General features: G+C 60.2%; 2 protein-coding genes across 7 annotated transcripts in view; one reads left to right on the top strand and one right to left on the bottom strand.

The window, feature by feature from the left end:
- Window position 1: 1 nt before the first annotated feature.
- On the top strand, window positions 2–4,937 carry SSR4 (signal sequence receptor subunit 4). Of its 2 annotated transcripts, XM_072816947.1 has the most exons (7): window positions 54–323; window positions 1,563–1,761; window positions 2,202–2,340; window positions 3,881–3,955; window positions 4,147–4,236; window positions 4,527–4,592; window positions 4,770–4,937. In XM_072816947.1, exons 1-7 carry the CDS (start codon window positions 257–259, stop codon window positions 4,872–4,874), a joined length of 741 nt encoding a protein of 246 aa, XP_072673048.1. In that variant the 5' UTR covers window positions 54–256; the 3' UTR covers window positions 4,875–4,937. The 2 variants fall into 2 exon arrangements, with proteins under 2 accessions (XP_072673049.1, XP_072673048.1); XM_072816948.1 differs by lacking the exon at window positions 1,563–1,761 and having other exon boundaries at window positions 2–323; window positions 2,222–2,340.
- Window positions 4,938–7,262: 2,325 nt separating this feature from the next.
- PDZD4 (PDZ domain containing 4) overlaps window positions 7,263–23,340 on the bottom strand; it is a 30,910-nt gene continuing 14,832 nt past the window's right edge. For 2 of the 5 annotated variants that reach the window (XM_072818346.1, XM_072818344.1), the window contains exons 2-8: window positions 13,574–13,827; window positions 12,517–12,607; window positions 11,912–12,010; window positions 10,921–10,983; window positions 10,324–10,425; window positions 9,907–10,017; window positions 7,263–9,798 (exon numbers count right to left, since the gene is read on the bottom strand). In XM_072818346.1, the coding sequence (XP_072674447.1) occupies window positions 8,272–9,798; window positions 9,907–10,017; window positions 10,324–10,425; window positions 10,921–10,983; window positions 11,912–12,010; window positions 12,517–12,607; window positions 13,574–13,827 (2,247 nt within the window). In that variant the 3' untranslated portion in view covers window positions 7,263–8,271. The remainder of the gene's footprint in view (window positions 9,799–9,906; window positions 10,018–10,323; window positions 10,426–10,920; window positions 10,984–11,911; window positions 12,011–12,516; window positions 12,608–13,573; window positions 13,828–23,340) is intronic. The other 3 variants (XM_072818348.1, XM_072818345.1, XM_072818349.1) reach the window with 2 other exon arrangements.

The raw sequence follows: 23,340 nt of genomic DNA, 5'->3' as shown, positions 1-23,340 counted from the left end.
TTCCCACGCCCCCTTCCGGCGCGGACAGCGCCGCCGCCGCCGCCGCTGCCGCCGCCGCCGCCGCCATCTTGGTGGGGCGGCCACCTGGGCCTCTGGTCTGGGGAGGGGACACGTCAGTGCCGCCAGCGGCGTCACAGGCCCGCCCGGCCCGCGGGCGCCTGATTGGCTGCCGCTGCTGCTTACGCGTCGTGCTTCCTCGTCTGTCCCTCGTGTCGAGGGGAGTCGGTCTCTTTTTTCCCTCGGCAGAGAAGAGGCGATGGCGGCGCTGGCATCCCTCGGCGCCCTGGCGCTCCTCCTGCTGTCCAGCCTCTCCTGCTGCTCAGGTAGCGGCCTGGCCGGGGCTCCTTTCTGGCGAGCCTCTTTCCCACGACTGGTGGTGCGTGGGGGAGGAGGGGTGCGGGCGAAGCAGGGTTCTGGGCCTTCTTCCTCCGAGAGGCAGGTGGCCTCGGGGCGCGGCGACCGTTTAGCCAGCGGCCAGGCTGCGGGGGAAACAGCCAGAGATTCCTTCCGTCTCCTCCCGCGAGGAAGAGCCCCAGAGCCTGCCCTGTGCGCCCGCTTCCCAGCCCCAGCAAGGAAAGTGACACATGTCCCTGTTCCCCCTCGGAGCTCCCAGTCCCGGAGGGCGGGGGTGGGGGCGGACAAGAGCAAAACTCTGCCGCGCAGTGCGATCGGAGTGAGAAACTGGGCTGGGGGGAGAGGAGCCACTTGACCCGGTGAGGTGAGACCAGGCCTCCCCAGGCAGGGAGCTGTAAAGAGAGGAAGCAGGGACGGTCCAGGCAGAGGGACCGTGAGCATGGGCAAGTTAGATAGGAGCATCAGAAGAGGGGAAAAAGGTAGAAGAGATTGGGGGTGCGGCGCTGGGGTGCCAGGCCGGACTGTTGACTTTTTCCCTGAGGTCCTGGTGTATTGGTAAGGGGCTTTTCAGCAGAGCTGAGCCACAGTCAGATCAATGAACATTCTTGAGAGATTCTTAACACCTGGTGGCACGGTTGAGCTCAAACCGGAGTCCAGAAGTGTGTTTAGGAGGAGATCCTTGCCCGAACCACTGCTAAGCCTGGGGGGTGCTTAGACTCGGTTGGGGATGCCTTCTTCACATTCACTTCACCTGCCCTGCTCAGGCCAGAGCATTTGGTGCCTGGAGTGTTTCATCAGCCTAACTGGCATTCCTGCCTGCACCCCCCTCACCTTCCCCTTGGGGATTACCCACCGTGTAGCCTGCGATGTCTGGAAAGGACAAACCTGGCTGTGAAACTCTTGGATGTTCCTCAGGGTCCATAGGGCAAAGGCCAAGCTTAGTGGAAGCCACATATGTGGCTCCAGACAATCACTCCCTACTGATGTTCCCAGGCATCTTCCTCCAGCCCAGATTCAGGAGCTTCTCTGTCTCAGCCTAATGCATGGCTCTGCCAGGACACATTCCAAGAGCAGTTGGCTGACAACTTCCCCACTGGTTAGCATCTGCTTGGCACCCTGTGTTTTAGGCAGTGCCCTTCCTAACCTGTAGCAGTTCAGTCTCCAGCAATGTGGAGGTGGCTGAGGCAGCATCCTTTCTCTCCCGGCAGCCCTGTTAAAGGGGACAAACTGGGCCCATTTCCTTCCCTTGGGAAATGCTGGGTCCAGTCTTGGCCTTCTATCACCCGTGGCTGGAGCCAGAGACCCCTTCATCTCAAGCCTGCATGCATTGCAGGCAGCACCACGCTTGCTGTCTGCGGAGGATGCCTTCAGTAAACTGACCAGGGCCATGCGTGGCTCTGAATTGAGGTCTGTCTGCCCCTCCCCTAGGGCTTCTGGGGTGTTCCAGGGCAGGCTGCAGCCCAGAGTCATCGCATGGCTTCCCTGTCCATAGGTCGAGGCATAGGCACCAGTTGTCCAGTAAATCTATCCAGCTGCTGCTGCCCCTCTCCCCAATAAACACATAATCTTTTTCTCTTTCTCTTCCCTTCCTCCCTCTCTCTCTCTCCCTTGCTCTTCTTTTGAAAATAGCCTTTCTATCTGCCCCATCTGCCTAGCCTTCCTTCAAAACTGTCTCACCCTCCCCCCACTTACTGCTGCATTTCTGACTGAGCATTTGGATCTGTTGCCCACACCCCACCTGACAGATTGCAAAGGGCCCCATGTGCCAGCTGACAAGGTCTGGGAAGTGGGTCTGGGTGGTCCCTCCTGCCCCCCAGCCCATTACCCACGAGTTGGGCCTTACGTAGGTATGTCTACCTCCCCACAGCGGAGGCCTGCGTGGAGCCCCAGATCACCCCTTCCTACTACACCACCTCGGATGCCGTCATTTCCACTGAGACTGTTTTCATCGTGGAGATCTCCCTGACGTGCAAGAACAGGGTCCAGGTGAGGCAGTGGGGGTTCAGCCAGGAGAGTGTGGGGCAAAAGGTGGGCACTGAGCCTGGGACCTGGGGCATCAATTCCTCACTGGCAGCTGGTGGGGTCAGACCCATGTGAACAGACGGAGGGTGAGGAGAGAAAGGTCAGGGCACAGCCAGGCCAGGCTGGTTTTTTTTAAGAGATTTCATTTATTTATTCATGAGAGACACAGAGAGAGAGAGAGAGGCAGAGACACAGGCAGAGGGAGAAGCAGGCTCCACGCAGGGAGCATGACATGGGACTCGATCTTGGGTCTCCAGGATCACACCCTGGGCCAAAGTTGGCGCTAAACCTCTGAGCCACGGGGGCTGCTCCAGGCCAGGCTGTTTAAAGGAGGTGTTTAGCGCTGCCTTCAGTTCAGGGTGTGATCCTGGAGACCTGGGAGCCAGTCCCACGTCAGGCTCCCTGCGTGGAGCCTGCTCCTCCCTCTGCCTGTGTCTCTGCCTCTCTCTCTCTGTGTATCTCTCATAAAAAAATAAGTAAAATCTTTAAAAAAGGGGGGGACGCGTGGGTGGCTCAGCAGTTTAGTGCCTGCCTTTGGCCCAGGGCACGATCCTGGAGTCCTGGGATCGAGTCCCACGTTGGGCTCCTGGCGTGGAGCCTGCTTCTCCCTCCTCCTGTGCCTCTGCCTCTCTCTCTCTCTCTATGTCTATCATAAAAATAAATAAATATTTTTTAAAAAGTGTTGCTAAGAAAATTTAAAAAATAAAAATAAAAATAAAGGAGGTGTTAAGGGGATCCCTGGGTGGCTCAGCGGTTTGGTGCCTGCCTTTGGCCCAGGGCGCGGTCCTGGAGTCCTGGGATTGAGTCCCGCATCGGGCTCCCTGCATGGAGCCTGCTTCTCCCTCTGCCTGTGTCTCTGCCCCTCCTTGTCTCTCTCTCTCTCTCTCTTTCTTTCTCTATCATGAATAAATAAATAAATCTCTAAAATAAATAAAATAAATAAAGGTGTTAAAAGAACATTTTCCTAATCTGATCGGCCTAGATGTGAAATACATAGGTAGACCTCTCGTTGTGCCTTATAACAGCAGACGCTGAAGTAAGAAACAGCAGGGGTATAGCCAGCTCCCAGGCTCCTGTATCCCTTTTCTGGTTGCGGTTTGCCAAGGTGGCCTTTCTGGGTACAACACTCCTCGGGTGGCTCATTGGGCACCCCTTGACCCTAACACCTGCTTCCAGGCTCAGGAATAACAAGTACGCTTCAGTCATCCTGCCTCTGTTCGCAGTTAACAGGCTTGCTGTGGGTTAGGGAGGCTAGGCCACGGTGGGGTATGTGCCCCCCACATAGGGGAGACATGCGGAGAGGCAGGAACAGCATCTGGGTGTTGGCTTCCTGGCATGTCTCTGGGTCATGGCAGGCTACCTCCATGGTTCTCACGTGCTGCCCCCTGCCAGACACATTCCAGTCCTTGACTGTGTGCAGCCTTGCTGCCCATCGGCCCCACATTGGGGGCTCCTGACCACCAGAGAGGGGAGAAGGTGACTCTCTCTTTGTTCCCTCTCCCAGAACATGGCTCTTTATGCTGACGTCAGTGGAAAACAGTTTCCTGTCACCCGGGGCCAGGACGTGGGGCGTTATCAGGTAAGGGATGCTGCAGTTGTCATTTTGAGGGGAGGCCATCTGCTCACAGGCACAACTTTGAAGGTGCAGGGGTGGCCCGGTGGAGGATTGAGGTTCTGTGACTCGTGATGCTGGTAGTGGTACTGTCACCACTAGCAGGGAACCTTGGTGTGTCCACTGTGCTCACCCCCTGCCGAACATACCCAACCCAGGTATCCTGGAGCCTAGACCACAAGAGCGCCCATGCAGGTACCTACGAGGTCAGATTCTTCGATGAGGAGTCCTACAGCCTCCTGAGGAAGGTGAGGATCAGTCACCCAGGGCCCCGCCCAGGCCTCCAGGAGGGAGGGCACACCCCACTACCACAGTCGTCTCCACCCTGCAGCCCCCTCTTAGCGGGGACCTCACTTTCACAGATTACAACGGCCGGGTGGGCACCTTCCTGACCGCCTGCCACACCTGTCTTTGCACCTCCCATGTTCGTCTCTTGCCTGGTTCTCCTCTCTTCCATGCGTCGGGTCAACGCTGCTGCCTGTCCGGCCCCTCCGTGCCCCACCTGGCAGCACCCCTGACACCAGCATCTCCCTTGCAGGCTCAGAGAAATAATGAGGACATTTCCATCATCCCACCCCTGTTCACGGTCAGTGTGGACCATCGGGTGAGTGGCCCAGTCTCGAGGGGAAGCAGGGAGCACACAGCAAGCCTTGCCATTTTTGAGGGGTGGGATCGGGCTTTGGTTGGCCAGTGTATCTTTGTGCCCTGGAGGGAGAGTGACTAGGGTGGGCTGGCTCCTTGCCCGGCTCTGCCCCGAGCTAACTCTGGTTTCCTCTCACAGGGCACCTGGAACGGGCCCTGGGTCTCTACGGAGGTGTTGGCTGCAGCCATCGGCCTAGTGATCTACTACCTGGCCTTCAGTGCCAAGAGTCACATCCAGGCCTGAAGGTGGCACCCCTGGGCTCTTGCTACTTTAAATAAACAGTTGCTGGCTCTAACCAGGACACGAGCTCCTGCCTCGCGTTGTCGTGTCATGTACACACCGGCAGGGGCTGGCAGCTGGCACCCCGCTCCACCTGGACTGCGCAGGCTCTTGAGTGGGGACGGGGCCGGAGTTCCCCTGCCTCACGTGTGTGCTGCGTGCTCGGCCATCGCAGCCTCTCCTTCCTCGGCCCCCACTTCAGCCTGCCCTGCCTGCTGCCCCCGGTGCCTGCCTTGGTCTCTCCCAGCTGCCTGCATGGGGCTGGGCAGGGTGTGGGTTCATCCTGCCACTGCCTTGGTCTGCCCCGACCTCCTGCTGCTGGAAGGGCAAGTGCCAGACAAGGTCGGGCCGCCCCCAGCTTCCCTGAGGTCCAGCAGTTGGCAACACGTGTGGATGCAGCCTGAGCTGCCTTCTGAGTGCCCCGTGTGGAGTTCTGGGCAGGGGCGACAACCTCTCTTGCTGGTTGTGTAGAGCGCCAGGGGTCCCCCTAGCTTACTCCTGTAGCTGAAGCTGTGACGTCTGGCGGCTGAGGAGTGCTCCTTCCACGCCCTCCACCCCACCTCTGTGTTGCCTCCCAGTGGGTTCTCACGGCATGGCGTCGGGTGGGACACGTGGAAGGCCCAGGACGTCGGAAAGATGACGTGGGCCCCCCCCCCCATCTCTGAAGAGCCAGCTTCCAGTTTGGCCTGGTGCCTTCTCTGTGTCCCCTCTCCTGAGCACCCACTGCTCTTAGCACTGAGAGGGGCCGGGTGTGTGGAGGGTGGCTTGTGAGCCAGCACTGCCTGGGGACCTCCTCCAGACTGGGGGACACTAGCCTTTCCCGGTTCCTTGTCCCTTACTCCTCCGGAAGTGGGGTGGAGTGGGGAGGAGCTGGCTCCTTATTCCCCAAGGGAGGGCTGCAGCAGGACGCTTGGGGCTGAGTCCCCTAATAATCCGACCAGGCTACGACTCCTGGCGGGGAGAGCTTTCTGGAATCAGACCCACAGTGGTAATTAAGGGGTGCCTGCTGCTCCCCCTCCCTGCCAAGGAGTGAAAGGAGACTGGTCCTCCCGTTCTGCCAGCAGCCCGTGCAGGGCAGGCAGCGTGGACAATGGCAGCTGTTGGCCGCTCGGCAGCTCTTGATTCTGCTCAGCGGCCAGAGGGCCCCGATGTGAAGTCACTACTCCAGGGCAGCTGTAGCTAATGGCCCTCCTGGCGCCAGCGTCCCAGAGCCCCAGTGTCGGCTTCTAGGCGGCAGGGGACTGCAGGTTAGCCTCCTGTCGGCCCCCATCCCAGGAGCACTGGGCCTCCGGCCTCCCCTGTCCCCCGAGGCAGCCTCTAGTGCTGACCAGGTGAGCCTGCAGCAACGGCCAGCCAGTTTCACGCAGCAGGGATGGGCCCCTGGAGCCCCCACCTCCACAGGGCCTGCTCGGGGACCCAGGTACCCCTCCCGAGGAAGATGTGCCATCCTCCCGGTGCTGGGCTCCAGAGGCCTCCCAGGGCCCCCCGCAACCCCTTCGGCTCCCGTGGCTCCTTGTCACCAACAAGCGCTTTCGTCCCTCCCACTGTTCGGGCCTCCCCCCCCCCACGCCCAGCTGCTCCCACAGATGCGGCCTCCCTCAGGGCCCAGCCTGCCCTGCAGGGCCCAGGCTTCTGGGAACACTTGCTTGGATTTCTCGGATTTCTCACTCACGCCCATCTCAGCAAATTAGGGGAATTGATGAGAAGCCTGCACGGATGTTTCCTTAGAATCTTAATGCATCCTTGCCCGCTTCAGCTGCTGGCAGCCGCCCACCCCAGGAGGTACACCCACCCCCCCCCCCCACAAGCTGGGGCTCCCGGAATGGCACTCTTTGGGGCCCCGGGGCCCCACCCAGCACCTAGCAGATGCCCAGTGGTTTGCTGCACTGAAGGGAACCTCGAGCATTTGGCTGCCCCGCTGGGAGTTCCTTCCCAGCACGGAAGGGTCCTCCGCGGCCACCCGGGTGTTCAGGCATCTGGCCACAAGGCGTCTACTCGGCAATCTCCGTGCTGGGCACCGTGCGGGTCCCCAGACAAGCAAGGGTAGTTTGTGCCTCCCAGAGGGTCCCAGCTCCGTGCCTCTTCTAGGGCTCTTCCTGAACTGGGGGGTGGAGGAGGCCAGAACCCGCTTCTCAAGGGTTGGCCTCGCGGGGCGGAGGCCTGCCTCGGGGTCACCCGTGTGACCACGGCACACTTCTAACATCATTCGGGTGGACTGTCTTGTGCTCTGGGTACTTCAGAAGGCCTTGCCGTCCCTCGAGGACAGGGGAAGCACAGAGGCGCGCCTTGGCCCCCCCGGCCCCCCCACCCCCGCCAAACCCGCCGGGTGAGAATGAACACAGACGCCAGGAGTCACCTCAAAAAGGCAGCTTGCTTTATTCTCTCAATGCCGATGGGGGGCAGGGGTGGGCAGCCTGTCTGCCTCCAGTCTGAGGCCCTCGTTGCCGCAGGGGCCCTGGGGGCTGGGCCTGGTCCACGCTTGCAGAGTGGGGTGCAGAGCATCTTCTCCCCAGTCAGCCCAGCTGGCCGGGCCCGTCTCTCTCGGGTCCAGGCCTCTCCCTCAGCTCGGCGTGGGTCTTGTCACCAAGGTCTTCCACTGCTGCTTCCGTCTTGGCTCTCCCTCGGTCATCGGGGAAGGAAGTGGCCCCCAGGGTGGGCCTCCCGAGCCACACAGAGGCTCCCCGTCCCCACGCCTCAGAGTGGAGACCACAGAGAAAGCTGCTTCCCATTGTCCCCTTCTTCCCCAACCCTTCCCTCCCCCTGCCCCAGCCCAGCCCTCCCTCTCTTCCTTCCCCCCACCCACCTCCTTCCCAGCCATCACCGGGGGTTCCACTTTTTTGTCAGGCTGCCTGAAGGAGCTGCCAGCCCCCAGAGCAGGTCCACGAAACAGAAAAACAACAATTGGCAAGCACAGAAAGGGAGAAAAACCACAAAACTCAGGGTTGCCTTTGTCTAACAAATAACCAAGGCTCCCGGCAGGGGGCGAGGCTGTGCTCAGCTTGGAAGCCAGGCCTTCTCTTGTGCTTAGGACAGTCCCCTCCGCCTCTCCTTTGCAGTCCGACGTTCCTGTCCCCAAGTACCCACGCTGAGAGCTCTGGGGGCCGGGGGTGGGGTGGGGGGTGTGTGTGCGCGCACACGGCCCGCACAGAGCTGGAGGGGTGCCTGTCACACGTCTGCCCCCTCCCCCCACCCCGTGCCAGGTGTCAACGTGGTGGCTGCACTTGGGGAGCAGGAAGTGGCCGATGGAGAGAAGTGTCCCTTCTCCTCGGGGGCCGCTGTCTGGTAACACAGTCCTGTGCACACACACGCAGACACACACTAGATGCTAAGGGAGGGTGGGGGCCGGGGTGTCGGGAGGGGCTCACACAGTGGTGACGGAGAGCAGAGGGTTGTAGACGCGCTTGCCGTCGGCGGAGCGAGTGCCGTGCGCCAGCATCTCCTGGATGGTGATCCAGTTGTCCAGGATCTTCTTGTTCCGCTTCTTCATGGTTTTGCGGTGGCTCAAGGCGATGATGTTGAGCTCGGCCTTGCTGTCGCCGTTCTGCTGCTCCCGCAGGCACTCCAGCCGGCTCTGCATCATGAACTCGCGCCGCTTCCGCTGCTCCCGGGCGCGGATCAGGTGCTGCTTGCGCTCCTCCTTGCTCCAGTAGCGGCCCATCTTCATCTCGCTCACCGCGTCGTCATCCGTGGTCATGCCGCTGCGCTCCTCCCGGATCTTCAGGGCCCGGGCCTTGAGGAGGCGATCGCGCACCGGCCGCTTGGCCACGTAGCGGGTCCCGTCGCTGCGCACCTTGACCTTCCACTCCATGCGGGGCGCCTCGGTGGCCGCCACGGCCCCGCCCACCCGGGGGCCGCCGGCCAGACCCAGGGGGCCGTGGCCCAGCTCCTCCAGGCCGCGCGGCGGGGCCAGCTGCACGCAGCTGTGGTAGTGCTCGGCCTCCTGGCCCTGGCCGCGGTGGCGCCGGGCCAGGTAGGGGCTGCCTTCGGGGCCCACGCGCTCCAGGGCGGCGCCCGTCTTGGGGCTTCGGCGGACGCGCTCCTCCGGGTGCGGTCTCCGGCCCACCTCGGGCTCGCGCGACAGGGAGCGGAACTTGGCGGGGCTCCCCTGCGGGGCGGCGGCGGCCTTGGGGTGGGCGGCCACGGCGGGGCCCGAGGGGGGCCGGTTCAGGTTGGAGTTGCCGGTGGCGGCGGCGGCCCGCCGCAGGGGGCTCTCGGGCAGGGGCTCCGCGAGCAGCGGGGTGCTGCGGCAGCTCTCCCCCGTGTTGTAGGCGCTGGTGCTGTCCTTGTCCGACTTCTCGGGCAGCTCGGAGATGTCGGACAGCTCGTGCTTCTTGGGCTCGCCGGCCCCCAGGTCGTAGAGACTCTCCTCCTCCAGCAGCCAGGCCTTCATGCAGCGCTCCCGCAGCTGCTGCATCTTCTGCGCCCGCAGGATGTTCCGGCACTTGAACTCCAGGTGCCGCAGCTCCTCCTCCAGCATGGCCATCTCGTGGCCCAGGCTCTCGTTGCGGTTCACGTCCAGGGCGCCGTTGCCCGCCGACGCGCGGGGGAAGAGCAGGCCCAGCTGGTTGCCGTTCTCCAGGTGGCCCTTGATCTCCAGCAGCTCGCGGTAGCGCTCGTACTCCTCGTCGGTGAGGCCCGGGACGTCGCCGCCCCCCAGGCCGGCCCCCTCGGCCAGCAGGGAGTCCATGCTGAAGTGGAGGTCGCGGCTCTTGCGCAGGGCCCCGGGTGTGTTGGCCGCGCTGGCGGGCTCGTCGCCCAGCAGGTCGTGCTCGGAGCTCTCCTCCGTGCGGGTGCTCTCGTCCGTGCGGCCCACCCCACTGTCCAGCTCCTGGCTGTTGCTCAGGCCCGGGCCCGCATCGGGGACCCCTTTCTCCTCTTCGTTGCCAAGCTGGGGCAGAGAGACGAGCCGCGCTCAGTGTGGGTCCCGCGGGCAGGGGTCGGGATGGGAAGGGCCTCCGGCTCGCCCTCCCCGCCACCCACCCCGCTCCTTCCTCACCTGCTGGGCAGGGGGCGATTTCACCTTCCGTGCACGCAGGTCCCCCTCATGCTCGGAGCCAAAGTCATCCAGAAAGTCATCCCGGTCACTGTCCTTCCACCGCTTTGCCAGCTGCAGACACAGGGCTGTGCTGTCCCCACGGCTTTAAGGACCTTCCCGGGTACCACCCACCAGTGGGCCTCGAGGTCCCATACCCGGCCTCCTGGTCTCGATCAAGTTGAATGACCCAAGAGAGAGGGTGGTCCCAGCACACTCGGCCATCAGAGGCCGGAAGGGGAAATGGGCCCCAAAGACCCTACCCACCCTCCACCAGTGCCAGGTTGTTGGCATGTCTGTGCCCTGGTCACAGATCAGCAGCCCCCACAGAAAGCCCGCTGTCAGGGGTCCCAGAACATCCTGCCGGGCACACACACACACCTGGCTCTCAGGCCGGGCCACCAGCAGGGAGATGTTGGTGTTCTCCTCCTGGCTCAGAATGGCCACCGCCTCTTCCCGGTTCTGGACGTCCACACCATTTATCTGTGACAAGCCGAGGGACAATCAAAGAGAATGCCGGCACCGGCTCTGGGGTGGGCCCCGGCTGAACCGCAAGGACCCCGTCGTAGGGAGCTGCAAGCAGAGCACCCTGGGCTAGGAAGGGTTCTTGAGCTCTGACAGTATGGAAACCAAGTGGAAGTGCCCAGGGGGACGGGAGCCTGGCCTGTGCTCCTGTCTGGCACATGTGCCCCGGGAACAGTGTATAGTGGGACACATGCTCACATCTGGGGGATGGAGGGAGAGGCTGGCCAGGTGCCACCGCAGCACAGGCCCTTGACGCCAGCAGGTCTGACAACACGTGGGAGCCACCCGGGGCAGTTGTACCGGAGAGAGGAGACCCAGCCCTGGTTTCAGGCACGGCAGGACGCCGGGCCATCGGAGGAGGCTCTCAGCAGGAGAGAGCTGGACTGGCTACCGAGAGGTCGCTGGGCAGCCGGGGCGGTGGGGACCACGGTCAGGCCTGCCCACCCCACTCACCTGGATGATACGGTCTCCCTCACGGATCCGGCCGTCTTTGGCTGCAATGCTGTTGGGGTTCACCTGCAAGGCAGATGCATCATGGGGACCTGGCGCCCCTCACTCAGGTTCCCTTCTGGTGACAGGGGGCAGCCTCGCCTTGGGGGTTCCCGAAGCAAGCTAAGGTCTCCTTCTTGCTTGCTCCCTCTTCAGCTCAGACCAGAAGGTTCCGAGCTCCACGAGGCAGGGACAAAACGGTGGGTCTTGGGCTAATCACCTCTCCCCAGCCCCTGCCTATCACCCCCAGGCCCATGCCCACACCCCCCACTGGCACTCCTATACTCTTCTGCATGAAAAACCGTTCTTTTCCATTTCAGAGGCTGGGTAAATGGAGGAAGCTGGATGGACGGACACACACACACACACACACACAGACACACACAGATACACACACACCAGTCCTGGGGCTTGATCAAGGCTGTTAAGATATTCACAGAGAGGTTGACTTGGCCAGAGTTTGGGGGTTGGCTGGCGAGCCACCCACCCTCCTGTGGACACGTGTGTCCACCACAGACAAGTGGGGAAGCACAACCACCGCGAGTCCCAGGAGGGGCTGGCTGCAGGACGTGGGAGGGACCACGAAGCCTGGCCAGGACCTCAGCCTTGCTCACTGTCCCAGCCTGGGCACAAGTCTCCTGGATGAACACGCACTGAAGCCATTAGCGGCCCTGTGCCATGCTGAGCAGGCCCCACCCCGGGCAGCCGGGCCTTTACGGGCAGCCGCAGAGCCCTGGGTGGCATGGAGAGGCCACAGGGATGAGACGGCGTGGGGACTCTCCGTGTGCCAGACCGCGCCTCAGCACCTGCCACCACGGTGCCCTCCCGTCCCCACTGCAGGTGCCAGACAGACAAACGCTGTCAAAGTCCAGCCTGGGTGTCCTCACACACGAGGAGGAGGCACCGAGCTCCCCCGCCTCCCAGAAGACCCCAGTCCCGCACCCCGCCTTCCTACCTCTCCAACATAGATGCCCAGGTCCTCCTCATCATCCGTACGGTAGCAGACCATGAGGCCTAGCTTGTCCCGGTGGCTGGTCTTGTACAGCTCCACCTCCTGCCACAGGGAGTGGGGGGAGAAGCAAAGGAAGAAAGCCCCCAAAACACGTGAGCAAGGAGGCACGCTACGGGGGCGGCAGCCACGGCCCGGCTCCGACCCCAGCAGCGCGTCACCGGAGCCCAGGTCGCAGCCTCCGGCTCGGAGGGTCTCTTACCATCCCAAGCGGCGCACGTGTGCCGTGGTCTCCCCTACCAGGACACGCCCGGGACACACCCGAGACTCACACGAGACACACGGGACACACGGGACACAGACATGCGTGGGACACAGACTCACCAACACAGACTGACTAAGGACCTCACCCACGCCCTCCCCGACGCGGCCCGGCTCGACCCAGTGCGGCCCGTGAGCCTGAGTAACGAGCTGCGCGTGGGCAAGGGCCACGGGACTCGGCCGCCTGGGGACAGCAGGAGCCAGGCCTGGGCTGGGCTACAGCCAGCCAGCGGGGGGCTGGCTCCTGAAGCTGGCGGGGGGCCCTGGCCTGGCCTGGCCGCCCGGCTCACCTCATACTCCAGCTCGTCCATACGGTCTGCCTCCTGCGGGCCGCCCTCCATGAACTCCGCCGGGTCATAATACTCATGGCTGATGGGGGGGCTGCCCAGGAGAAGGGGGGTCAGGCCAGCCATCTGCTCCTCTAACGCCCTAGCCCCGGCTCCCGGGCTGGCCGGTCCCAGTGAGCTCAGCGTGGAGCCCCTCCGTCTGAGCTACATGCATCCATGCAAAGACCAGGAATGCTTCCTGAACGGGGGTGTGCAGGGGGCTGCACGGAGGACACAGGCATGCCTAGCTCTCCCACCCCATCCCGCCCTGTCGCCCAGCCCGGCCGGCAGGGTACCGAGCTCTCCGAAGTGCAGGTGCCCCTCCCGCCCGGCACTGGCCCCACTCATGCAACGCCCCCAGGAGTTATCCAGGCCTCAGAGGACTGCTGGGGAGTAGAGGAGGACCCACGCTACCTCCAGGGCAGCCCTCCTTGCCCCACGGCTAAGCGTGGCTGCCGGCGGCCAGGGGCCTCACTCTCTGCGGAGGAGGGGATCCCGGGACCACCGCCCTGCAGCACGGGGTTTGGATTAGCAGAATGAGCCACCAGGCGTGGATGAGAGGCCCTTCTTCCGAGTGGGCCAAGGAAGCCGAAGAGATGGAGGAAGTTCAGAGCGGGGGGAGAGATGGGACAGACAAGGATGTGAGAAGATTCAAGGAAGGATGCTTGAGAGGCAGAAGACGATGGACGGCAGAGGAGGAGAGAGGATGGAGGAGGAGGAGCGGAGGCCCGCGACCTTCCAGAAGCCAGGTCCCGGGATGCTCCTCCCCCGGCCCTGGGGGGCAGATGCCCTAGGGAGCCTGTGTGGCAGCCTCCCCGGGCCCTTCAGCGGCTGCTGTCCAGCCGGAGGCTGCAGAGGGCCTAGAGATTTCGGAGCCCTGGGATGCCACGGTCAAGCTCTGGAGGCCAAGGAGCCTGCCGCTCGGGGTCTCCCCGCCACGCCCAGAGCTGCGGCAACGGAGCCTCTGGGTGGCGTGCCCTCTCTGGAGGCAGGGCCCGGGGCCCTCCTGAGGGCGACTCACAGCTCAGACAGGACGTACGGCTCCAGGATGGCCATGGGCGGGGTGGGCGGGCGCAGCTTGCCCAGCGCCATGAGATGCTCAAAGGTGATGTCGGTTTGGGTGCCACTGTCCACCAGCTGCAGGTCATGGCATGAGCTGTCCCCCCGGAGGCGGGGGCTGCGTCTCAGCACCTGGATCACCAGAGGCTCCTTGGAGGAGCGCAGGGCCTCCAGGGTTTGCTCCTGAGACAGCTTGGAGAGCTCCTTCCCGTTCACCTGTGGCAGAGACACGCCCCCGTGAGAACCCGCCCACCTGCACCCCGGTGAGCCCCACTCCTGAGCCCTGCCCCTACACAGGGCTGTCTGGGGATCAGGGCGCCCCCGTGACTATGCACCGGGTCTGGGGGCTCAGCCCCCACCCTAGAACATCCTCCAGCTCTCCTCCCTCGGGAGCCAGCCACGCTCCCATCCTCCTCGCTCCGGGACCAGCTCGTCGTTCAAGCAGCACTGAGGCCAGAGCTAGGGTCTAGAAGATCCACGGAGAGTGGCCCTCGGCAGCGACTGTGCACCAGTTGTGCTCATCTGCCGTCAGGGCTGGAGAAGATCTTGATTCCTCTCCCAATGGGAGTCAGTCAATAAATGGGTTCAGGCGGGAGGGTTGGAAAAAGTACGCAGACACAAAGGACAGGACCTCTGTCCTCAAGGCAACAACAGAATCGCTGAAGAGAAGGGGGACACACACAGAGCGTCCTGACATGGTAAGGTGACCTGAGGGAGGGGCCGAGGAAGTGACCCTCATAAGACCACCACTATTTCTTGGGCACCCGACGTGCATCTCCCCTGAATCCTGACCCCAAGAACCCACTGTGCAGATGAGGAAAGCGAAGTTTAGCAAAAACGAAGGCAGTGAGTCAAGGTCATGAGCCGGACCAGGCTGCGTAGTGGTCAGAGCTGGGCAGAAGGCGGGCCTGGTGAAGCCTCCCGGGAAGAGCAGAACCACAATGGGTTGGGGGTGGAGGGTGCAGTGCTTTCCGGGCCCAGCTGGGTGGAGCAAGATGCGCCCTCAAGGGAACTGGGGACACAAGGCTGGCCCCAGTCCGGACACTGATTTCTGCAGCAGCCTATATGCACCGGGCCCTGGGATGGTCACTGTCGGGTGAGTGCGACCTCGAGGGGCTCGTTGGTGTGGACGCCAGTAGACTTAGGACCAAACACAGTCAGAATTTAGGGCATGTGCCAGGAGACCGTGAGGGGTGGGAGGTGGGAATCAGGAAGCGGGTCCTACAGGAGGGGGCATGGCAGGGTCTCCTGGTTCACTCAGCAGCTCGTGGAAGGGCTGTTCTGGGCCCGGGCAGGACACCCACCAGGGGATACTCCAAATGGCTACGCCCAGTGGGTAACCAAGGAACCGGACCTTCGGGAGGCCCCTAAGGAAGCAGAGGGCCGGCCACACCCCACCTAGGGGGCGGGTAGGAAAGGCTCCCTGAGTGGGGGGCACCTGGCCCGCATCAGGGGAAGGGAGAGAGGGAGGCTTGCTTGCAGGTGGAAGCGGAGTCCTCACCAGTCAGCACAGAGGATGCAGGGCCCGTGGACCCGGCACCTGCCACCCATCACCTGCCCGTGGACAGAGCTTCCGCAGGATGAGGGGAGAAGCGCCGCACTTGGGCACAGTGGCCGGGTCGTCCCAGTCTCCGAATTCCCACAGTGCCACCTCTGTCCCCGGGGGTCTCAGGGGGACGGGAGTTCTACATGGAGATGCCCGATCCAACTCGGCTTTCCTGGCCACCACTCAACAGACCAGCCCTGGATGTCATTCCGGGGAGATGGCTGTCTTAAGAGTCCCACGACCCCCTGGCCAACCGATGGCTCCTCCGAGGCATGGAACCCAAATATCTGCTACTTGATTATGTCTTTGTAGAAGAGAATCTCGGTATCCATGGCTCCCCTCCCTACAAACTTTCCCTGGTCAGAAAAGAATTTTATTTTTTTTAACCAATGTGGTCTGATTATAAAAGAAACACAGGTTCATTGTTGAACCTTTGAAAAATACAGAAAACCATAAGGAAGAAAAGAAAAATCAGCCAAGAAGGTATTAGTTTCCAAGTAAAGGTTAAGTGTGACCGTGTGGTCGGGGGAGACGCAGGAGCTCGGTCCAGCCGGGGACCGGCGCGGGGGGGCCCAGGAGAAATCTGGAAAGCTGTGGGCAGGGCGCCGGGGGCAAGGCTGTAGAGAGGGAACGTGCGCAAAGGCCTCGAAGACCCCAGCAGAGCTGGCTGTGAAGCTGTCAGGAGATCTGCGAGCCAGCTGTTCAGCGCGGCCGTTACCAACATTTGATGGAATAATCTTCCAACGGCATGAATTATATTAAAAACAAAGGCAGTAAGTACTCCAAGCTCATGACTTTCTAATTATTTTACTCCACTCTCCTGTTTGCACTGTTAGGGTGACTTACGCCTCGTGTGTGTGGAGACAGGAGACACTGTACGATGGCGTGTGCCCGTGCATTTCTTTCCGTGCTGAGGGACACCATGCTGGTGGCCACAATGGGAGTATTTATTTCCACCACGGAAATCAGCAACTGCTCCAGACCAGGGCTTTTTGTCTCGGACATTCACCAGCTCCCCACCGCCCTTAACTCAAGGGCTTCCCTAAAACGCAGAAGGGCTGGGCTGTCCTCGAGATCTCCAAGGGCTAGGTGTCCCCCCGAAAGTCCTGGAGCAGAGCCACAAGTGTGCAAGGGGAGGCTCAGGTGACAGTGAGAAACGCAGGAATGTCTTTCTCCCTGGCATCTGTTGGCTCTCCTGCAGCCGCGTTGCTATGGAAACTGGGCCCAGACAGTGGGGGGGGGGGATGCAGGGTGGGCTGGGACCTGAAGAGGAGGATGGGGTCATCACGGTGATGCCCAGGACGCCGGGCAACCTTTCCCTTGACCCATGTGCTCCTTCAGCTCCTCTTCCTCAGTCAGGGGGTGCTCCCAAGCTAATGAAGATAAGTGGGGCAGAGACAGGCCGTGACAAGTTGGAAGTGAGCCCCTGCCAGAGCCAATGAGCGCTACCGGCGCGGTGGGGAAGTGTGTGGGGTGATGAGCAAAGCAGCCGGGGTCCAGGGGCCAGGCACACAGTATCGACCCAGCGTTCTGCTAACACGTCTTCCTCGGAAGCCCTGCCCTCGTCCTGCCAAGACCCACCCCTGCTCACCACCTCCCTCCCCTGCCACCACCACTCCAAGCCCCCCACAAACAATCCGAAATGGAGCAAAGTCCTAAATGGACAAAGCAAAACTGCCTACCTTGGAGGTGAGAGAACAATGTCAATGATGTTGGAACAGAGAAGCAATTCTTAAGACGAACAGTGGGCAAGGAAGAATGGAAAAGACATAAATTTGACTATGTTAAAAGGTCAAACTTCTGAACAAAGGACATAAACACAGTGAAAAGGTAAGACAGGCGAGGAGACGATGCGTACAAGGCATAGAACTGATAAAGGATTATCCGGAATATTCTCTGAAGAATTCCAACCAAACAGTAAGAAAATGCAACCAATACGGTAGGAGAACCAGCGGTCACAGAAGAGGGAGCTGGGCTGTGAGCAGCAGCACCGCGACACCAACCCTGGAAACAGCCCAAGGGCCCACCTTCCGCAGAGGGATCCTAAGTCGGGCCCTGTTCCCACCTGGGCCCTGTTCCCACCTGCGGTATCCGGAAGCCCTCCCCGCTCGCTCAATGGCACGAACAGGAAAAAACAGGCATCAGAATGACAAAGCGAGGGAAGGGAAAGGAATGGGGTCAGGGATGAGTCTGCACAGGCGGCTCCAAATCCGCCTTTTTAAGGGAAAAATGCCGAGGCCCACAGGCCAGAACTGAGGTGGGTGGCTGTACGCCCCCGATGCCAAGATGATGTGATACTTTTTCTGGACTTGAGAAGTTTTGGGGGGGCCCAGCGGTTGAGCGTGTGCCTTCAGCTCAGGGCATGATCCGGGGACCCGGGATCGAGCCCCGCAGGGAGCCCGCTTCTCCCTCTGCCTGTGTCCCTGCCTCTCTCCGTGTGTCTCTCATGAATACATAAATAAAATCTTTAAAGGATAAAAAGTGTTTCACCACAGTTGCACCTGGAGGGGCAGCCGGGGCCAGGGAGGCCCGCTGCACAGCTCTTGGAGGAGAAGGGGGTTCCCTGGCGGCCTGCGTGGCCGGATCCGCGGGAGCACGGCCTGGGGGTGCTAAGCGTAGCCCCGGCCCACTCGCGAACTCGCGAACGGGCTGCTCTGCCCGGCGCTGCGGGGAGTGGGCTGCACAGGCGCATCGCGCAGTGGGAGCACAGGAAGTGGAGGCTGGAGGTGGAGGAACCAGCCCTGGTGGCGGTGGCGGTGGCGAGGGGAGAGGCGGGGCACGTCTTCTCGGGCCCAGGGGCCCAGGGGTTGGGGGTATGTGGGAGGGGTGAGGGCGGAGGGCATGAGCATGTGGGCTGGCGGAGGGGGGTGTGAGCACAGACGTGGGGGTAGGGTGATGTGTCAGGGTGGCCTTTGTGCATGGGGGTGGGGGCCTGGGGCTGGGTGGCTTGTGTGGGTGGTAATAGGGGCGGGTCTCTGACCCTGTGTTGAACCCCTTCTCCTTGGAGAGGGTCTCCTCTCCCCCTCCTTCCCCCTGCCACCTCCCGCTTCAGCTCGGTGGCCTAGATCAGCCGCTCTCCTTTGTCCCTTCCCTCACGGATCCCTCTTTCCTCCCTCAGTAGCTGCTCATCACTTCCTGCCCCCCTCCCGTCACCTACAGCCACGCGAGGACAGGTGCCAGGTGTACCCATTCCTGGGCACATGTCAAGGGAGTCACGAAAGGGCCAACGGCCACCCGGGGAGAAAGCGGAGCACAGAGGGGACCCGGGTAGTCCCAGCGTGTGGGCAGGGCTCCACAGCCCTGAGACTTGACCCGTCAGGCTGCCAAGGAGGCCGAGCGCGGGACTTATTCACCTTCCCACCCGAGAAGGCCCGAGAAGGCCCAGCGGAGCTCAAAGTCCCAGCAAGGGCCTGAGGGCAGACAGCACATCCTCATCCTCAGCAAGGAGGGGAAGCCAGGCCCCGAGGGGCCCCACCTGAGCTTCCAAGGTGGCCCTGTCTCTCCTACCAGGCCAGGGCGCCTTTTAAATTTTTTTTTAATTAAAAAACATTTTTAAAGATGTATCTATTTATATGAGAGAGAGAGAGAGAGAGAGAGAGGGCCGAGTGGGGGGAAGGGCAGAGGGAGAATCTCCACGCAGACTCCTGAGAGCCAGACGCGGGCCTCGATCGGATGGATCGGATGACCCCTGAGATCACGGCCTGAGCTGAAACCAAGAGTGATGCCTCCCCGACTGAGCCACCCAGGCGCCCCCAGGGCACCTTCTCCCCAGGGCACCTTCTGATAGCCGGAAGGAATCCAGAATCAGGATCACATGGGGAATGTCATCTCCAGTTCCCAGAGAGCAATACTTGCAGGCCGAGCCCCTTGTCGGAAACCCTCATTAGTAGATGTTGCCCAAACCTCCCTCCTCTGAAGCAATCCAGAAGAAATCCACTTCGTCTTTCAACACTCCACATACGCCTGAAGGCCACTTGAACGTCCCACATCCGCGCTCGCCCCAGTTCCCGAGGACTCTCATGTCCTCGAGCACCCCGGGGCAGGCGCTGCCAGCCGTGCCAGGTGCCAGGCGTTATTATCCTTCGCCTTAGCTGGAGCGAGCTTTTGGCCGCCGGTCCTGCTGTTTCACAGCGAGCTCGCAGGGCAAACAAACCCTCAAGCACCGCCTCGCCTCACAGGCCTCGTGCTCTCCACTCAGGGGCTCTCCAGGCACGGATCCAGTCCTCTGCCCAGATGCGCCCAAGTGGGTTGACCTGACACCCACAGCTCTAACCCGAGGCCAGCGAGCTGGAAGTCGCTTCACTTCCACTGCGGGGAGAGGGGATCCAAGCCCTAGAGGCCCCCTTTGCTCAAATGGGGCCCAGGTGGCCCTCCCACTCCCCTGGCAGATGGCCCGGTCCCCGCATACACACGGGGAGGGCACTCGCTGCCCTGGGCCCGCAGGCACGGAAGCGCCTTGCAAGCCCAGTCTCCGCAGGTCTCAAGGGCACTGGCCACCACCAGGCCCCTGGGCACTAAGCATCCCTCATCCTGGCTAACCCTGCCACCCAGTCACACGGTCTCGGTCTCAGTCTGACGCCCTGTAAAGTGGCAAGCTTTCTGGAGGAATTTGTCAGTAATGATTAAGAATCTTGCAAATGGGGATCCCTGGGTGGCGCAGCCGTTTGGCGCCTGCCTTTGGCCCAGGGCGCGATCCTGGAGACTCGGGATCGAATCCCACGTCGGGCTCTCGGTGCATGGAGCCTGCTTCTCCCTCTGCCTGTGTCTCTGCCTCTCTCTCTCTCTCTCTGTATGACTATCATAAATAAAAAAAAAAAAAGAATCTTGCAAATGTTCACCATATCCCCCTGGATCCAATAAACTTGCTCTAAGCAAGAGATCCTAATTAATAATACTATTACGTGAATTACAAGGATGTTCAGAGCAGCTTTTTTTGTTGTGGTAAAATACACCACACATAACATTTGCCATTTGACCATCTTGCAAGTGGCATTCAGCTCCTTCACACTGTTCTCAGCCATCACCTCTGTCTCCTGGGACATTTTCATCCCCCAGGGACCCCTACCCATTCTCTCCACGTTACCCCCGCCCCCAACACTCTCTCTTCTGTCCAGATATAAATGGAATCGTGCAACATGTAGTATGATGTGTTTGGCATCGTTCCTTGACACATTTTCTAGGTTCATCCATATTGTAGTAAGTATTAGTGCTTCATGGCTTTTATGGCTGAATAATATCCCATTGTATTCCATAATATCCCTTTATATGGATGGACTACATTTGGTTTATCCATTCATCCGTCAATAGACACTGGGTTGTTTCCACTTTTTGCCCACTGTGAAGAAGGCTGCTATGAACATTTGTGTGCAAGTTTTTGAGACTGTTTGCAAATCTTTGGGATGTATACCTAGGAGGGGAACTGCCGGGCCCTATGCTCATTCTGCACTTAACTCAGTGAGGTATCAGCATTATTTTAAATGCCAACAAACTTACAACCATCTTAAGCATTAAGTGTCTACCTCATTAAAATGTACAGCTGACCCACCACAGAATCTTCCAGTAACAATCCTGTTTCTCAAAAAAGATAGAACGGGGCACCTGAGCGGCATACTCAATTAAGTGTCAGACTCCTGGTTTCAGCTCAGGTCAGGATCTCAGGGTCACGCTCCGTGCGCAGCACAGAGTCTGCCTGAGACTCTCTCCCTCTCCCTCTGCTCCTCCCCTCTCGAATAATCCTTTAAAATTATGATCTTTGGGCAGCCCGGGTGGCTCAGGGGTTTAGTGCCGCCTTCAGCCCAGGACTTGATCCTAGAGACCCGGGATCGAGTCCCACGTAGGACTCCCTGCATGGAGCCTGCTTCTCCCTCTGCCTGTGTCCCTGCCTCTCTCTCTCGGTCTCTCATGAATAAATAAATAAATAAAATCTTTAAAAAAATAAAATAAAATAAAATTATGATCTTTAAAATAATTATCTTGGGAACCCTGGGTGGCGCAGCGGGTTTAGCGCCTGCCTTTGGCCCAGGGCGCGATCCTGGAGATCCAGGATCGAATCCCACGTCGGGCTCCCGGTGCATGGAGCCTGCTTCTTCCTCTGCCTATGTCTCTGCCTCTCTCTCTCTCTCTGTGACTATCATAAATAATAAATAAATTTAAAAAATAAAATAAAATAATTATCTTTTTTTAATATTTTTTTTTATTTTTCAGACAGAAAGAGAGCACGAGCTGGAGGCGTAGAGGGAGAGGATCTCAAGCAGACTTTGTGCTGAGCACGGAGCACGAGGTGCTCAATCTCATGAGTGGAACTGAGATCCTGACCTGAGCCAAAACCAAGAGTCCAGCACTTAACTGACTGTGCCACTCAGGCGCCCCAGTAAATAAATCATTTTTTAAAAAAAGATATATTGGGCAGCCCCGGTGGTGCAGCGGTTTGGTGCCGCCTGCAGCCTATGGTGTGATCCTGGGGACCCAGGATCGAGTCCCACATCGGGCTCCCTGCATGGAGCCTGCTTCTCCCTCTGCCTGTGTCTCTGCCTCTCTCTCTCTCTCTCTCTCTCTGTGTCTATGAATAAATAAATCTTTAAAAAAAAGATATAAAAAGACACATTTGAACTAGGATGATTACCATATAAAATGTTTATGGAAAAAGCCTGGGAAACATATAAAAACATTGTGTGAGGGAAATCTGAGATTTTCCCCCCTTTCTTTCCAAACTTTACATAACATGGCTATACTTTTGAGAGGAAAAAAGCGTTTATGAACAAGAAAAAAAAAAAGACCATTGCTGGAAAATTCTCACAATAAAATTTAAGCACAAAGACCTGCTTAGACCAGTGTGATCCCAATTTTGCGAGCATGGAGCTGGGCGAGTGGGAGGCAGCCTGGCTCGGGCAGAGGTGTGGAGCGAGGGAGGCAGCTGGGACATCGTGCTGCCACAGATGTGCTAGTTTGGAGGGTGCACGGAGCTCACAGGCTTTTGAAAGACTTTTTCACAGATGGATGTGGACGTTACACATGTACAGTCATTGGTATGCGCGTGTGCATTCAGCACCACACAACACTTTCCTTAAAGACTTTTCTTTTCTTTCTTCCCTATCATATTTTCTCCAATGAACACTGCTTTTGTAATCGGAGAGAAAACACACAACAGCAATCTAGCCCATGATATATTCTGAGTTGCTCTCAGTTTCCCCAGACTCTGTGGCAGGCGACTGCTTTGTGCTCCTGGCTGCAGGGCAGCCCAGGCTGGGACTGTAGCCTCGGGGCTCGGGCCCCTTGGGTGCCCATGAAAGGGGAGCAGCGCTAATGAAGTCACATCACACTCCACATCCACACCCGATCTGAGGAGGCACTGCTGTCTCCCTCTACTGCTTTCCACTTCCCGCCTGGGTGTCCCCAAAAAAGGAGCTGGAGTCCCAGAGGGAGTGAAGGAGGCCCCGGGAAGCTCGGGCTGGGGGCTCCAGTTGAGGGGGGACAAATCGCAGTCACCCATCCCTAGAGGAGGTGGCCACGCGGGCCCCACGCCCACCCCCGGGGCCACTGGGAGACTGGCTCTGGGAGACGGAAGAAGGGCCCGGCCGTGTAGCCTCCAGGGGTCTCAGGCCCGGGGGACGCGGCGGAGCTGACACCCTCCCGCCCCCAGCATAGCCCCTCTACCTGCCTCCTACTGCTCCCTGGGAGGTGGGATTTCCAGAAGGCTTTCTTTTTTTTAAAAGATGTTATTTATTTATTCATGAGAGACACACAGAGAAAGGGAGAGAGAGGTGCAGGGACCCAGGCACAGGGAGAAACAGGCTCCATGCAGGGAGCCCAGCGTGGGACTCGATCCCGGGTCTCCAGGATCACGCCCTGGGCCGAAGGTGGCGCTAAACCGCTGAGCCACCCAGGCTGCCCTCCAGAAGGCCTTCTGTGCGTGATCAAGGTGTAGGCCCCAGCGTGTGAGCAGGGGACAGGAGATCCCTAGGGTCGGGGGAGCACTGACCCCATAAGCACCAGCCAATGAGGCAGGGAGGCAGAGCGGACATGCCCCAGGCCTGCCTTCAGAAGGAGCCCGTGCCCACCCCGGCCCCTCAATGCAAGCCAGGTCGCAGAGGTGGGACCCCTCCCCACCAGCGAACAGACAAGCCAATCTGGTAGTGGGCTGAGGAGACAAGACACAAGCTAGGGCAGGGACCTACCTCAACCCA

This window comes from Canis lupus, chromosome X, assembly GCF_048164855.1.
Source record: "Canis lupus baileyi chromosome X, mCanLup2.hap1, whole genome shotgun sequence".
Taxonomy (NCBI): Eukaryota; Metazoa; Chordata; class Mammalia; order Carnivora; family Canidae; genus Canis; species Canis lupus.
Note: the sequence above shows the minus strand (reverse complement) of the source record. Positions and strands in the feature narration are given on the sequence as shown.